Source organism: Aotus nancymaae, unplaced genomic scaffold (assembly GCF_030222135.1).
Source record: "Aotus nancymaae isolate 86718 unplaced genomic scaffold, 86718_ANA_hifiasm-v0.15.2.pri h1tg000092l, whole genome shotgun sequence".
Lineage (NCBI taxonomy): Eukaryota > Metazoa > Chordata > Mammalia > Primates > Aotidae > Aotus > Aotus nancymaae.
The window spans coordinates 2,187,649-2,204,244 of NW_026988507.1; the positions used below are offsets into that span (position 1 = coordinate 2,187,649).

The 16,596-nt window shown below is 46.0% G+C and overlaps 1 protein-coding gene across 6 annotated transcripts in view; it reads right to left on the reverse strand.

The window, feature by feature from the left end:
- PFKM (phosphofructokinase, muscle) overlaps positions 1–16,596 on the reverse strand; it is a 44,995-nt gene that overhangs the window by 1,230 nt on the left and 27,169 nt on the right. For all 6 annotated transcript variants that reach the window (XM_012459131.2, XM_012459132.2, XM_064369799.1 and 3 more), the window contains exons 3-20: positions 14,346–14,419; positions 13,129–13,206; positions 11,470–11,659; positions 11,042–11,207; positions 10,277–10,321; positions 9,728–9,836; positions 9,519–9,614; positions 9,174–9,266; positions 7,560–7,685; positions 6,043–6,107; positions 5,500–5,563; positions 4,232–4,381; positions 3,703–3,773; positions 3,264–3,351; positions 3,027–3,179; positions 2,159–2,323; positions 1,036–1,097; positions 690–801 (exon numbers count right to left, since the gene is read on the reverse strand). In XM_012459131.2, coding sequence (XP_012314554.1) covers positions 690–801; positions 1,036–1,097; positions 2,159–2,323; positions 3,027–3,179; positions 3,264–3,351; positions 3,703–3,773; positions 4,232–4,381; positions 5,500–5,563; positions 6,043–6,107; positions 7,560–7,685; positions 9,174–9,266; positions 9,519–9,614; positions 9,728–9,836; positions 10,277–10,321; positions 11,042–11,207; positions 11,470–11,659; positions 13,129–13,206; positions 14,346–14,419 — 1,907 coding nt within the window. The remainder of the gene's footprint in view (positions 1–689; positions 802–1,035; positions 1,098–2,158; positions 2,324–3,026; positions 3,180–3,263; positions 3,352–3,702; positions 3,774–4,231; positions 4,382–5,499; positions 5,564–6,042; positions 6,108–7,559; positions 7,686–9,173; positions 9,267–9,518; positions 9,615–9,727; positions 9,837–10,276; positions 10,322–11,041; positions 11,208–11,469; positions 11,660–13,128; positions 13,207–14,345; positions 14,420–16,596) is intronic.

Here is a 16,596-nt window from a genome sequence, read left to right on the forward strand (position 1 = left end):
GGATCCAAGGCAAGCTGGCCCAGCACATTTGGCCATTTATCAGTTAGAAGAGTAACTAACTAAAGAAAATGATTGGCCCCACAAGCCCCTCTTTTATCTCTATAGCTGCCAAATCACATTTTAGTCTTATTGGTCAACGGGTCAGTTGCCTGCCCCTCTTCAGCCTAGCAGCTTTTACTGGTCACTGTCATTGATGACATAAAAGTGTTTTTTTGTGGCCTAATCTGGCTGCCCTTGGTAGCACCTCAGAATATAAAACATTATACAGATTTCCTTTGAACTAAGAGGAAGCAGGTAGGAAAGTGGGACTGTTCGGTGACATTTTTGTTGCAACTGCGAGTGAGAGGGAGGTGCTGCTGGCATCTAGTGGATAGAGACCAGGGATGCTGCACAACTGTCCTACGGTGCATGAACAGCTACCCCTGACAAATTATCATCCAGCCCCACGAGGCCAAGCTGCCAAGGTTGAAAAACCCTGCCCTAAATGAAAAGGAAGGCCCATATAATCTCTAAGGTTATTTCCAGGATGAAGATGTTTTGATTCTATGACTGTAAGAGACTGCAGGCCCATGATCTATGATGGCACTGACAGCCTCCTCCAGGAGACTGGAAAAGGCCAGTGGAGGCCTCAGTGGCTGCTGGCAGGTATGGCCGTCTGATGAAGGGCATGACTAGGCTGTCCTTCCTACCTGCTGCATGTGACCAAGCACATTCTTCCTGCTGTCGAAGATGCCCTTTCCCTCCTCGGAGTACAGGTTGAAAATGAAGTCAGTGGTATAGTTCTCATTGCACTTTTCATTCCTGCCAGATGGAGACCAAAAGCCTGTGACTCTGTGGTTGCCTCCCCAACCTCCCCTTTCTGCCTTTGTTCTTTCCTTTCAATTTTTATCTCCTCCCAGGGTTCAAGGGATAGGCTGGCCCCCTCCCTTTATATCTACAGATTCCTCAGGATGTCCCAACCATGGCCATTCTACAGGTTTGAGCCAAAGCTCATTTTTTCCTTCTTCACTTAGGAACAAACCATGGATAAGGTACCTTAACACCAAGCCCCTTTTCACAGTTGTTTTCATCTTTTGCACCAGATGTTCAACATTTGCCTGAAAAAGAAAGAATAAATCCTAAGCCTAGTTGGGAGTGAGTAATGTTGGGTATAGATCTCTTTTCTTCCACACCAGGCCTCGCCAGAAAGGAAAGAGAGACGTGGAAGAGAGCTCTTTACAATCCTGGGCCCGAACTGTGCCTAATTCCTTTAAGAAGCTCACTGTGGACTGAAATTGAAACAAAGACTCCAAATGAGACAGAACAGGAAGAGGGAGCATTAGAAACAGCTGCAGTAACTGTCAGTGTTCAGCCCCTCACTTTCTCAAATCTCCCTTTCCAAGCCTTTCTGGTTCCCCTTCCGTCAGAGGGCTGACTTGTGGTCACGGTGTCAGTCTTCAAGTGGGTTGCTTGTCTGTAAAGCAGTGATTCATCTGGAAGGGACATGTTCTTTCATTTGAGCTTTGAGTTGAGCCAGAGGAGACAGACTCCCACCCTCCACTCGTGGTATGGGTTGGCTGGGATCTTGGATTAGGGAGTTTCCTCATTCTGCTGCTAAACCTGCCCTTTGTGATTCTTTTCTCCTCCAGCAAACTGGGATCTAGGAAATAAGAATCATATAGTCCCTCTGTGAAATAGGGGTAAGAGCCCTACCCTAGAGGTCAAAGGGTATCTCTCTCAAAAGTAGAATGACAGCAACGGAAGTCTGAAGGGGAGACATGATGAAGTAAAAAGATCACTGACTTTCTCAATCAGTTAAACCTCTGCTCACTTAGGAGTTTAGAAAAGTTTTTTAACCTCTCTAAACCTTCCTACGTTATATGGAGATAGTATCTTTTCTGCATGTCTTTATGATGATAAAATGCAAAAATGCCCATAAAGGGCTTAGCCCTTTTTGAGCAGGCCACCTGACTCAAAATGAACATTCCAACAACAGTTGCTGAGGTCCTACATATGAGGTGACACCAGAGAACGCCTGCACAGTACTCCTTCTGGTCTTCACAGGATTCTACAGACCAAACAGCACTGTCCTCAACTTGAGAGCTCATAGTTCAGATCACTGTGGAGACAGTCTGGAGACAGGGAAGAGATAACTAGCAGGCTCTGGGTGGCCAGCTACCTGCAGGTCTCGAATGGTGAAGGGCTCCTCAAAAATGTAGGCAGCATCGGCCCCAGCTGCCAGTCCAGCCATGGTGGCCAGGTAGCCACAGTAGCCACCCATAGTCTCGATGATAAACACCCGACGCTTGGTGCCAGCTGCTGACTGCTTGATGCGGTCACAGGTCTGCAAGGACAATGGGTTATAGTCAGAAAGACATGATGAGGGGCCTGATTCTTGTCATTGTTTAATCTCTGCCATTAAACTCTGGAACTATATCCTCCCCAGGCTGGCAGGGCCCCTAGAGCTCATCAAGTTCTTGCATTTAGGGTAACAGGCATATTTGCCAACCACGCTGCAGAACTTCTCTCCTGGGAAGAAGGCTGTATCTATCCTTTCTACTGGTGAGAAAATTAGACTGTATAATCTCAGAAGGAAAAAACAAAACAAAACATTTGGTATGCAGGATACTGGTGCATTTCTAAGTGAGGAAAATGAACACTTTGTCACCCAGGCTGGAGTGCAGTGGCACGATCTCAGCTCACTGCAACCTCCGCCTCCCGGGTTCAAGCAATTCTCCTGCCTCAGCCTCCCAAGTGACTGGGATTACAGGCACCCACCACCACACCCAGCTAATTTTTGTATTTTTAGTAGAGATGGGTTTCACCATGTTGCCCAGGCTGGTCTTGAATTCCTGACCTCAAGTCACGCCTGTCTCGGCCTCCCAAAGTGCTGGGATTACAAGCGTGAGCCACCACACTCTGCCAAAGAAGCATTTTCAAACATTCCCATTTGTTTAATATAAAAAGTAGCTAACTTTTCGGGACCACACTCAGTTTAAGGATTATAATCCTGGCCAAAAGGGATGGAAGTGGTGGTGGGCTCTCACCGTGCAGATAGTATTGAGTGCTGTGTCAGCCCCAATGCTAAAGTCTGAGCCAGGGACGTTGTTGGAGACTGTAGCAGGAATGACCACAAATGGGATGCAGAGCTCATCAAACTGCTTCCTGCCCTCCATCAGTTCCAGACCCCCTGTGTACGCCTAAGAAGAAAAGAGCACAAGGGCAGGATTGGGGAGAGGGAGAGGAGGTGGGAGGGAGAGGAAGAAATGTTGGCGGACACTCACCTCAAAGCCCCCAATGATGACAAGGCCCTGAATGTTAAACTTAGTTATATTGGCACTGATCTGCTCAAAGCTCTTCTTGGGTAGAGTCCTAGTTGACCAGTGATGGAGGAGAGGAGAAGGGGAATTGGAATTTGGGGAAGAGACAGGAAAATTGAAGGAAAGAAAAGCTAGAGTTAGAGGCACTTTATTTATAATTTCTTGACTTGTTTCCCCCTCCCTAGCCCACCCTGTCTGTCCTATCCAAGGATACATACTGGAGCTCTAAATTGCCAGAGCTGCTAAGATGTTGAGATGGGCATGTTTGCCCTCATGGCAGCAACTGTGAGCTTGGGGGTAGAGGACCCAGACAACAGGGTGGTTGAAGCAGACCCTGGCATAATGAACTGATGCCCACATCCAAGGGCAACTTTAAGAGGTGACTGGGAGGAGGTGCCCTTACCTTTTAGTCCCAAGTTTAGAACCACCTTGGCCAGTCCAGCCCCCAACATAGCTCCAGCCAGCTTCCTCTATCTGTGGGGAAAGGCCACAGAGCTCGCACAAGGCTAAAGCACCAGGAGCCCTGTGTGGAACTGACGCCACTGCTTGAGTTCTAACCCTACCCCTGTGTCCCCCTTGGTTGGAAGAGGTACACCAGGTATTAGCTTTTCCCCATGCACTGAACTTCTTCTACCCTTACTGCTCATTCACAAATATTAACCATCTACCTATGCCAGGCACTGTGCTGAGCTTTGGGACAGAGAATTAAATAAGACGTGTTGTTTGCCATGGTTCATTCCAGTAATTCCTGCCTGTTCCTACTGCCCTAACATTAAATATCTACTTCCGCCTGGACCCTGAGAGACGAGAGAGAGGTAGTAAGGAACAGGGGAAGCCAAGAGAATGGACAGGTCATTCTTGCTACACTTATTTTCCCCATGACCATGCCTGGGTCCCAGAATATGTGCCCTCCTTCCTTTTAGTCCCCATACCTGCCCCTTGGCCAGGCCCTCGAAACCATCATGGACAACGAGCACTCGGTTGCCCTGGATGAGGCCAATCCTCACAGTGGAGCGAACAGCAGCATTCATGCCTGCAGCCGGAGCCCCCACGTTCATCACAGCCACTGTGTGTGAACCACTCTATACAGGAGGAAGCAGGGGAAAGAGGAGGACAGAAACCCGGCAGGGGAGCAGGGAGGTGGTCAGTAAAGGAGGCAGAACTCTGAGTCTTTGTCGTCCCGGGATCGGGACATCTCCCTAAGACAACACACACCCCACTCCCAAGGAATGCCAGCAAAGCTTGCTACCACAAACTATGGAAGCAAAATTCTTTTTTTTTTTTTTTTTTTTTTTGAGACGGAGTTTCGCTCTTGATACCCAGGCTGGAGTGCAATGGCGCGATCTCGGCTCACCGCAACCTCCGCCTCCTGGGTTCAGGCAATTCTCCTGCCTCAGCCTCCTGAGTAGCTGGGATTACAGGCACGCGCCACCGTGCCCAGCTAATTTTTTGTATTAGTAGAGACGGGGTTTCACCATGTTGACCAGGATGGTCTCGATCTCTTGACCTCGTGATCCACCCGCCTCGGCCTCCCAAAGTGCTGGGATTACAGGCTTGAGCCACCGCGCCTGGCCGGAAGCAAAATTCTTGATCACAGATCAATAAATAAAGCTGCTGTCCCTCATCTCAGATATCATTATTACACAATGAATGAGAGACCTTCCAGAGCAGCACTTCCCGAGGTATGATCCTTGGATCACCTGCATCAGAATCCACTGAGGGAGCCTGTGAAACCTCCATATTCCTGGCCTCTACCCAGATCTGAATCTCCTCTGAGAGAGGGGCCCAGGAGTTTGCATGTTTAATAAGCAATTCAAACAATTCTGATATATACTCAATATTGAGAACCACTACTCCAATGGAAGAGGTGGCTCAGATATACTTAGATGTGATTATTCCCAGATTTTCCCAGAGAAAAAGTACATAAGCCCTCTTTCCCATTTGTTGCATGCTATCTTGCCAGTCCTGAAGTGGGCATGGGTCTTGTGTTAGAAATACCCAGGTACACTAAGAAGGGGGCTAGTATCTGGGGTGGTTAAGAGAAAATCTTTCTAATAAGGCCAAGGGCCGAGCACTGAAGATCAGAGTGGGGCAGAGAAGCTGGCAAGGCTTACGTTGTATGGACTGTGGTAGCACTTTATGAAGAGAGACTGGGGGAGAGAAAAGGAAAAGGAGAGAGGGCAAGTCAAGTTGCCAGTACCTTAGATACCGGGGGTCTGACATGAGCTAGAAGCTTGTACACCTCCCAGTTGTTCATGAAGCTCCTGTAGGAAGAGAGAGGTGTCTTCAGGCCATTCCCCAAAGCTAGCAGCCACAGGGACCCTGGTCCCAGGGGGAAATTCCACAGGGCAAAACTCTGAGGACAGAACTGGGGCAGGGCAGGGACACGGCAGTGGCTACAAAGGGGCCACTAGTTCATCAAACACCCTCTCGGTACTCTTCTCCAGGCACTGTGCTCAGCACAAGAGACTGTCCCTTGCCTAGAGAAACTTATCATCTAGCTGGGGCCCACATATAGAAATAACAGATTATAAAAGGTTGATTGCCAGGGAGAGCATCCCTGAGATGAACTGAGCCTCCCAGTCACCTCACAACTAATTTTCTTAGGCAATAAACTGCTGCAGAGAGAACAAGAAAAGGAAGAAGCAGAAGCTCATGTTTTGGGCCTGGAGCCATGGAGGATCTTTGGCTTCGTTCTGGCATCTGATTTCTGTAGCTAGTAAGCTTCCCGTCATCTCCTCACCGGCCTCTCAGCTTCATGGCTTCATCGAATTTCTTGTCATCCATGGCCTTGGTCACATCTTTAGTCTGAGGGGAGAGCACAGTGACAGTTTCACCTCCATGGCAGAATTCTGCACAGCTGGATTTCTATCCCACAGTTGAACTCTATCCATCTCTGGGATCTTGACTAGATCCTGCCCACCCTACGCCCCACCTTTCCTATGCCCCCAAACTTTCATAGAAGTATTTTTGTTTTTCCTGAGTTTTCTAAGTAATGAGCAGCAAAAGAATCACTGACTCTATGCTCTGTTTATTTTATTTTTCTTTGAGACGGAGTCTTGCTCTATCACCCAGGCTGAAGTGCAGTGGTATGATCTTGGCTCACTACACCCTCCTCCTCCCAGGTTCAAGCAATTCTCCTGCCTCAGCCTCCAAATAGCTGGGACTACAGGCACGTGCTACTATGCCCAACTAATTTTTTTGTATTTTTAGCAGAGATGGGGTTTCACCATGTTAGCCAGATGGTCTTGATATCCTGACCTCATGATCCGCCTGCCTTGGCCTCCCAAAGTGCTGGGATTACAGGCGTGAGCCACTGCGTCTGGCTCTGTGCTCTGTTTTTTAGAAGTATGGGCAGACTGGAGGAGTGCTCACTGACATACAGAATCTTCCATTCCACACCCAGGTCTCCAGCCTTAAAGCAGCCTCTAAAGTTATGAGTAAATAAAGTTCCTACAGGTAACCCAGTTAGGAAGAAGGACTGATGCCTGCCATGTGCTTCTCAACTACTGATTTCAACTCTGTGGGGCAGTGCCTTTGCTTTGGAGCTTTTACAGATACATTTCCAAGCAAGGCTGCAGGTCATTGGGACTCCTGAGTCTCAGAGAGGAGGAAGCCGGGAGATGGGGAGCAATTAAACGAGCCCTCAGAACCAGGTCAGACACTCTAGCTCCCGCTCTCAGCCACCATGTTCACTCTATGGTATCAAAGGAGTGATTCCTTCATAATAAGGGCCACCATTTCCTAAGCAGTCAACATTTGCTAGGTACTGCATCAGATGCTAATATAGCTTATCTCTAATCCTTACAATAACCCTCAACGTGAGCATTAGTAACCTCATGTTGGTTCAGAGAAACATTTTCAAGATAGAACTCACAGACACAAAAGCTACCCAGCTAGAATTTAATAATATTCTCCTGTTGTTAATAAAGTTAGGAGGAATACTTCATCATTCTTCCAATAAAGACACGATAAAAAGGTTTGAGATTGTATATTATGAGATACTGGGTTTTATTACTAAGGAAGATGTAGGGTCTCCCACCTTCCTTAGGAACGTTTTACAGATGGGAACGCTGAAGCTTAGAGAGGTTCCAGCTCCTATGGAAAGCCCACTGTGTTCTTTCCCCATGTCTCTTGCTGTACCATCCTGCCTTTCCACTTCCTCCTGTACCAGTGGCCTTAGACACTCGTCTCATGCCCCATGAGCTCCAACGCAGGGGCTTGAGACTGTTAAGAAGGGGGTTTAGAATCAGTACTTACCACCTGGACACATTCCATGAGGGGCAGGCGCACAGCCTGGTTCCCAGAGAGGCTCACTACACAGGCTGGAGTATCTGGAGTCCCCTCCAAAAGTGCCATCACTGCTTCGACACCCATCCTGCTGCCCTGCAGGAGCACAGAGAACAAAGACAGTCTGGCTCAGGCTGCCCCATTTTGGCTCAGCCTCGAAAGTCAGGATACTCGAGGCCTTTTCCAAATCACAAGATTGACTCTCACATTTAAGAACTGCAGCAAATAACTTACTGGGCTTTACCTCCCCAAACAGATTTCATCTAAAGCTTGATGACTCTGTATTCTTGCTATCAGAACCCCAAAGATGCTACTTAGTTCTAGAGAAACATGCCCACTATAGTAATCAACAGGATTACTGGGGCTTATTAATATTCCCTTTTTATTGACAAAACAAGGTAGGAGATAGATTGCTTTACTCTTCCAATGAAAATAGGATAAAAGGGTTTAAACTGAGTGTCTAAGGTTGGGCCTCAACAATTTCACTGATGCTTAGAGCTCTAAGATATTGCTCCTCAATATAAACAGACGTTTCATTGAGGAGGATATACAGATATTTATTTTCATTAAAAAAAATAAAGAAAACAGTGATGACCTCAAATGCTGGTAAGGATGAAAACAAAACAGGTCATTTATAAATTGCTAATGGAAATTAAAATTGTACGGCTATTCTGGAAACAGTTGGGCAATATCTTTAAAAAAATTTTTTATAAGAAACAAAAAACCACCATACAACCCAAATGAACTCCTGGGCAATTACTCTGCAGAAATGAAAATTTAAATCACACAGAAAGCTGTACACAAATGTTCATAGTCGCTGTATCCCTAACAGCCAAAAATTGAAAACAATTCAAGTGCTTGAATGATTAACAAACTGTAATATGTCCACTCCATGGAGTACTGCTCTGTAAAAAACAGCAAACTATAGGAACAAACACCACCTTGGCTAAATATCTAGAGAATTATAATGAGTGGAAAAAAAAAGCCAATCCTAAAGGGCTGCATATTATACAATTCAATTTATATAATATACATGAGATTAAAAATTATAGACAAAGAGACAGATTAGTAGTTGCCAGAGGTTAAGAATGAGAAAAGGATGGGTTGGGGTAACGTCCATGTGGCTATAAAAGAACAACATGAGATACCTGTGGTAATAGAAATGTTCTGTAGCTTGACTATGTCAATGTCAATATCCTGGGTATGATATTGTACTGTAGTTTTTCAAGATGCTACCATTGAGGGAAACTGGGCAAAGGGTATGTAGACTATCTTTGTATAATTCTGTACAACTGAATGTGAATCTACAATTATCTCAAAATTCTTATTAAAAATATATGAAACGAAACAAAAAGATATTCCTCCTCACCATTAGGAAAGCATAGTCTCTCATCATTTCTGTAACAGAAGAGAGCCCTCAAGTATCTGGGAATAGGTCAACGGTCACTGCAGCCCACAGGCTGGTGGAGAGGCAACACAACCAGTGATGTAAGCCCCTGTCTGGGGAAGCGTGCAGCTCTGAGGGAACAGGACTACAAGGTTGAGGATTTTAAGGCATAAGGGCCACAGAGCCCAGTGACTTACCAGAATTCTGTCAAAGGCCGATGGCGTCCCACCCCTCTGCACATGCCCCAAGACAGTGACCCGGGTGTCGTATCCCAAACGCTTTACCACCAGCTGAAGGGACCAAGAGAGGGACAGAGAGAGGGTTAGGCAGAGTTAAAGGAAGAAAACAAGCAGGGACTCGGGTAAACCATGGACAGTTCAGCCTTTTGTCTTGTAATGGTTCTTTATGGGTGGAAACCAGGGGCGGGGACCCAGGGAGAGATATGCAGAAGGTCCAAGGGGAGAAGCAGTGTCAGGAGACCCAGAAGCCAGAAGGGAATGGGCTACAGAGTCTAAGGCCTCTCTGGTTTCATTCATACGAACATTCTTGATGTCTTCTGAGGTGATTGGTTTTCCATTCTTGTCAATTGCACCCTCGGCCACAATGATGATGTTGAGACGAGAACCACGGGTCCTTGTCTGGTTGAGAACAAGGGGTAAAATGGTCCATGGAATGAAGCTGATGGGTGGGAAACAGACCATCAGTGGGATAGGATGAGGGAATTCTTAAGAGCAAAATAAAGTGCCAATACCTCGCTGAGTCGGCGACAAAGGTGTTCCTCCCAGTCATCATCTGGTGGACATTCAGGAATAAAAACCCAGTCGGCCCCACAGGACAGAGAGGTAACAAGGGCCAGGTATCTGAGATGAGAGCCAGAAGCTTCACGCTAGAAGTTGTACTCTACAAATAACCTCATCCATACCCAACAAGTTCTCCTAGTCATGGCTGATAAAAGGTCTGGAGAGCCTCCATTTTATTCTTGGGGTGAGGGTAAGAGCACCAGGGCCCCTCAGTGAGATTCTGTCTCTAAAGGACACCTTCCATTTATGTTCACCCGCCACAGTGGCCTCCAATCTCAGAGCACTGCCTACTCTTTACACCAAGCTTGTGCCTGAGTACATACACATGTGCCTGTGTGGGGATGTAATGAAGAGGGTTGGAGGTAGAAAAGGGAACCACACCACAAGGAGTATGTGTAGCCCCAGATCTGCTGCTACTGAGAGACCTCACTGGACTCTGGGGAAAAGGAAAGGGCTACTGCTAGGTCCACGGAATAAATGAGTCAGGACGAGGATCTTACCCACAGTGGCGGCCCATCACTTCTAACACAAATGTCCTCTGGTGGCTGTAAGAGACAGACACAAGATACAGTCCAAGTGACCCTATGGCCAAGATCAAGCCACCACCCACATCTGGGCTAATTACCCTCTCTGAGAGATATATGTATGCTGCCAGGCCTTCTAGCAGGGTTCCTGAGACCAGGAAGAACTAGGGGAAATAATTTAGCCACAAGGTATCCTTCCTAGGTCTGAGAAAACACAGCAGTAGAAGGTGTCTATACAGAGGCTCTGTTCCAGCGAGGAACTGGGTCAGGGAAGGGAGGAGAGAAAACGATAAAAAGTCAAGGAAGGACTGGACTAAACTGGAATCCTCCAGGATTACCCTCTATCCTCCCATCTACATTGCCTCCCACTCCGTCCCCTTATCTCTGAGCAGTGGCGGTCATGGCACCTACACTTTCTATGATATGGTTGGAAAGGGTAGCTCATGTATGGGCTCCCTAGATTTGCCCAGTATGAAGAATAACCATTCAGGAGACCCCAAAGATATGAAAGACCTCAGAGCTGCATATTTGGACGGTGGGCCGGACAGTGGCAAATCGTGTATCATTTAGGGAGCAGTGGAATTTCAGTGCTCTAGGTAATTTTTAGTTAAAAATCGTGTTCTAGCCCCAGAAAACTGGTCATTATAGTTGTTCAAACACTTTAATCTTCAGCAGCCTCTAGCCCTTTAACCTGTCCTAGCTGTCGTCTTCTTATACTGCCTACCTGCCAAGTCCCCTTACCTCTGAGCAGTGGTAGTGATGGCATCTACAATTTCTATGATCCGGTGCAGGGCAGAGTCAGTGCCAATGGTCATATCAGTGCCACAGAAGTCATTGTCAATTGACCCAACCAGGCCCACAATGTTCAGGTAGCTGGACTTCGTAGCCTCCTCATCTGTGATCTTACCTGACAATGGGAAGCAAACCAGGAGCCACTGGGTGAGGTACCTGGCATGCCTAAAGAGGAGATTTCTAGAGAGAGAAGAAACTCTAGCCAAAAGGAATTGTAGACAATACCAGAAAAAAAAAGGGCAAAGACTGTCTATTTGTGCCTGGGTAACATTTTTCTCCAATGGGAGATAAAAGGGGATGGGGGGGCGGTGTGTGTGTGTGTACACCCTTGTATGTACTTACACAAATAAGCAATCCTGATGTGAACAATGTCTTACCTGCTTTCTGGAGGTCACTCAACAAGTCACTCCACTCAGAACGGAAGGTGTCAGCCCCAGTGAGGCTGCCATCACCCCCAATGACACAGAGATTGGTGATCCCACGTTTCACCAGGTTGTAGGCAGCTCGGAGTCGTCCTTCTCGTTCCCGAAAGTCCTTGCACCGGGCACTTCCAATCACCGTGCCTCCCTTTGGAAGAGGTAGAAGTCAGCTCCCAAGGGACAGAGTTCAACATACTGAGATGCCCCCTATTCCAACACTGTGATGGCCCGACATAACGTGTGACTCCTTAGAAAGTTCCTTGACATCTTTAAGACTGATCTGTCCCTTCCAAAGGAAAGGGAAATGATGCTGGCTGAGGCATCACAGGGTCATGCCCATATTTTGCTATACATCTTAGAAGACTGCTAAGAACCCCTTTCATTGAAGACTTTGTCATCCGTGACTATCCTAAGGAGAACAAGTGAATAACACATACATGCCTGTTGGCTTCTCAAATAATCTCCAACTTTCGTATCTTGAAGTAGCAACATCAGTCTTTAGAAATTCTCCCTAATGGCCTGACATTACTGGATTGTGTCAAAATTATTATTAGGAGTTCATTCCAATGTGTTTTGTAGTATTTTTCCTCTCTATACACTGAGATTTCTAATTGTACCCAGGTACTACCAACCCTTTCCCCTTAGCTCCTTGCAATCCATGGTGCCAGTGGCAGAGGCCATAATATCCAGGTATTCACAGGAAAAATAGCTCTAGGTAAAGAAAGTCTTATAATTACTCCAAGAGAGGTGTCGCTAAGTCCCTGGGAAATTAAGGCTTTCTATACCTGAGAGAAAGTATACTTACCTGAGAGAGGTAAGTATACTTAGGAGTTTTTATATCCTATGTACTCCTGGGCAGCCACGACTTTGGGATACTGGTGGAGAATTCTGGCTCACTCTCAGACTGCTTTATCGCAGGCACCATTACCTAGTACCTAGGTAGAGCCTTCACTAGACACTGCATATGAAATTTTTGCCCACGAATTTTTAGGGGACTGAGCTGAAAAATGGGGGATACAAATGTAATTTACAAATTTTCAGTAAAACAGCGAATGGTTGTATTTCTACTGGGCTAGCCCACAGTGGGTACACATGAGAAGCCTAACACAACATGGAGTAAGTAGCATAAAGGGCCGTGGAAATCCTCAGGATACTCTTAGTAATTTTTTGAGACTCTGAAAGGCTATCTCAGTTCCTTGGTCCTTTAAGTGGTCTGGTTTTCAGGTGACCTCATCTCCATCACATGAGGACTGGGAGATTTCAGCTCTACTTCTGGCTCTGGCTCCAGTCCTCTGGTAAGGTTATTTTCAGGGCCAGACCTTCCCCGTGACCCTAGAGTAAGACCTGCTTACGTGCCAGTCCCCAAAGTCTTGTTTATGAACTTTCCATAAAGAGCAAACTATCCTGTGATCACTCCTCCACCCTCTCCCTGCCCCAGGAAACCAGGGTGATATTTTCAAATGCTAAGAGTAAAGGGCAAATAGGGTCCCTCTCTTGTCACTGAATTCCTTCACATGAAACCACATGACAGGGAATTTGGGAGACCATGAGCCCAAAACAGAGTGGGATGAAACAAGGACAGAGCAAATATGAGACAGGGAATTCTCTGGAACATACCAGCTGAAGCATCATCGAAACGCTCTCCCAGGTGGCTTCCCTGATGTGATCACCACCATCCACCAGGCCTTGATAACCCTGTGGGACACATTATACCTGTTCAGCCCCTGCTAGGCTTCTCCCTAAATTCCCAGAATGAAGACAGGATCCCTGGGAAGAGGTTCTCTGAGAGTCAAGCCACCTCCTCCCATTAGTGAGTCCTGGATGCTCATGAGACCTTCATATTTAACACAGTACAAAGAAGGGGGCGTCAACTTTTGTAATGCCCTTTTTTGTTCCTCCCAATTTTGAAACATCAGGATATGCGATATCCTTCCTAACAGTTAATCTTAATTCTTATTTTTGGCTCACCCTATCTCCTCCAACCTGCTTCCCAGGGGACCAATGGTAACAGACAGTCTTGATAACCATAGAGAAAAGGAGAAGGGGAAGTTGGTGGGAGGGAAGAAAAGAAATGCGACTTGCTAAGAGACTACAAAATCTGATAGAAGAAAGCAGACAGATCTTATAAAAAGAAGAGTGGCTTTGGGAGGCCGAGGCGGGTGGATCACGAGGTCAAGAGATCGAGACCATTCTGGTCAACACGGTGAAACCCCGTCTCTACTAATACAAAAAAAATTAGCTGGGCATGGTGGCGCGTGCCTGTAATCCCAGCTACTCAGGAGGCTGAGGCAGGAGAATTGCCTGAACCCAGGAGGCGGAGGTTGCGGTGAGCCGAGATCGCGCCATTGCACTCCAGCCTGGGTAACAAGAGCGAAACTCTGTCTCAAAAAAAAAAAAAGAAGAGTGGGTGAAGCATGAAAGGGTACTGAGAGAAGGGTGCAAAAGAAGAGTGAGAAGCTCAGAAACTTATGCAAACTACAGAAATACAGCAAGGCTCTTCTCTCCTGGGGCTCTACCCCAGGATATACTAAATTTGCTGTAAATACTACCCATTTCCATTTTTCTCTGTTTTGAGAAAGATGAAAGGAACACCGAGTTACTGTTTCCTTTAAATTGAACAGGCAACATGTAAACCCAGTTTGCAGATGACCGGGTCCAACCATCACTATTGGAGTCAAGAGTAGTAAGGAGTGACTTATGGAGATAGGGAGCCAAGGAAAATCAAACATAGCAATGTAACTGGGAGGTAAGGACACAGAACGTGGGAAGAGGGTAGGAGGCAGAATTAGAAGAGGACAGAGAAAGAATGATGAAGAACAAAGTACAGAACCAACCTCATGGACAAAGAAGACACGGGCACCGGTGAAAATACCAACTCGAACCACCGCCCTGACAGCAGCATTCATACCTGTGAGAGGGACAAAAGAGGTCACGGAGAGTTTGCTCCTAAGAAAAGGCACCCTGGAATCCACAGATATTACATTTGGCTAAAGATAACGAATCAGTAGTTTATTTAGTCTTTTCTCTGAATCTGGAATAATTCTCTCATCAAAGTCTTCTGGCCTCCCCACTCCCAATTACTGCATTCAGTGTTACTGGAGCTTCAGATAATCTGAATTCACTACTCCCCAAGCTCCCCACAAAATCCGGCCTTTCCCAAGACCTTTCCTTGATAGGACCATATGGGAAATAATAACAAGAACAATAGAGCATTTTCTTGAATGTGTTGTGGGCTAGACACTGCCAAGAGCTTGTCAAACATCATCTCACTTAATCCTGCCCATAATGCTGGAGTTGTCTCCATTTTAAGGTTTTGAAACTGAAACTCAAAAAGGTCAAGCGGCACAAAGCTAGTACTTTTAGAAAGTTCAGATTGGAATTCAAGTTTTCAAATGCCTAAGTCAACACTATTGGCCTCTATGACTTGTCCCACTAATCTCAATGGCTGTACCTGGTTTTTTCCTTGCTTTCTGCACTGAATCTAGACATCAGCTTTTAGTAGGCATTTCAGGACAAAGACATGGCTCTCTATGGTTCGGTAACATGACAAGTCATAGCTTATTCACAAGTTCACAAGTATATCTGTACTGGACGGCTGATTCTCCCAGTCTACTACACACACACACACACACACACACACACACCCCTTTTTTATGTCACTTGAGTTGGTCTATGTTCCAATGTGTGCTACACAGTTGTGATTCACTAGTTCTCACACTGCCAGAAGAGGTTGTGACCAAGGGTGCAGGAAGAATTAGTGGGGACTCTATTCTCTCACTGCCTTCTCCTGGCATTTCCTCAATTAGTCAACAAATATTTGCTAGTCTCTTCCTGTGGCCCTGTATATAAGATGTTTATGGGGAACTTGAAAAGTATGCTGTAAATCACTCTCTCTCTGCTTCTACTGGAGAAAAACTTAGGACTAGGGCTGGGCACAGTGGCTCATGCCTGTGATCCCAGTACTTTAGGAGGTCAAGCTGGGAAGATTGCTTGACCCTAGGAGTTCGAGACCAGCCTGGGCAATATAGCAAGACTCCATCTCTAAAAAAATAAATAAATAAAATTAAAACAAAACAAAAACTTGGGACTAAAATAGAGAGAAGGTCCTTTTCCCTTTTTCACTGATGAATATTATCCCTCTCCTAGTAGCTGCTCAGTGAAAAGAACTCTCTTCCAGGAGCACTGAGGAAAAGCCAACCCATCCCAACATACAACACACAGCAGGTGTCCCATGTGTGTGTTTCATATTAGGAATAATGTGCTGACCCTGTACAAGCATGGCTTTATTGGTGAGAGAGGGGAGACATTCCTTTCCTACCGTGTAATGTGAGGAGGGGCACATGGTGATACTCAGGGAATCTTAGAGCCATGATAGGTCAACTTCTTGTGAACCATTTTAGCTACCCTCTCTTAGACATTCTAGCACGTATTTTTGTTTCAATCTAAAATCTGTTCACATTGTCCTTAACCCTGCCTGGAGTAATGTCATATATCAGCAAGCCCTAAGGGAGCTAGTAATCAGAAAAATCTGTAGCACCAAACTAAAAACGATCACAAACTTTTGAATAATCCAAAGCTATCAGGAATAGAATGGAATAAAAAAAGATCAAAATGGTTCTTTTTTGCAGGTTGGTATTACATGGCTGTTAGCTCCAAATCGAACTGAAGGTCCGTTTGTTCACTGAACAAATATTAACTGAACACCTATCATGTTCCAGGCACTGTGCTAGGTACTAAGGATACAGCAATGACCAACACAGAGTCTGGAAATTCCAAGATAAAGAACTTGGTAATGGTCCTCAAGACATGTGAAGAATTACAACATGGCCTATTGGTCCCTATAAAAGACATGAGCCAGGCACAATGGTGCATGCCTATAGTCCCAGCCCAGCTACTTGGGAGGCTGAGGCAAGAGGATCACTTGAGCCCAGGGTTAAATCCAGTCTGTGTAGCCCAGTGAGATCCCATCTCTCAAAAAAGAAAAAAAAAAAAAAGAGAGAGAGAGACATACAAAGTACAGTGGAAATAGGGACAAAGAATATCTAAGCCTGCCAGAAGGAAGTCAGAGAAGGTTATACGGAAAAG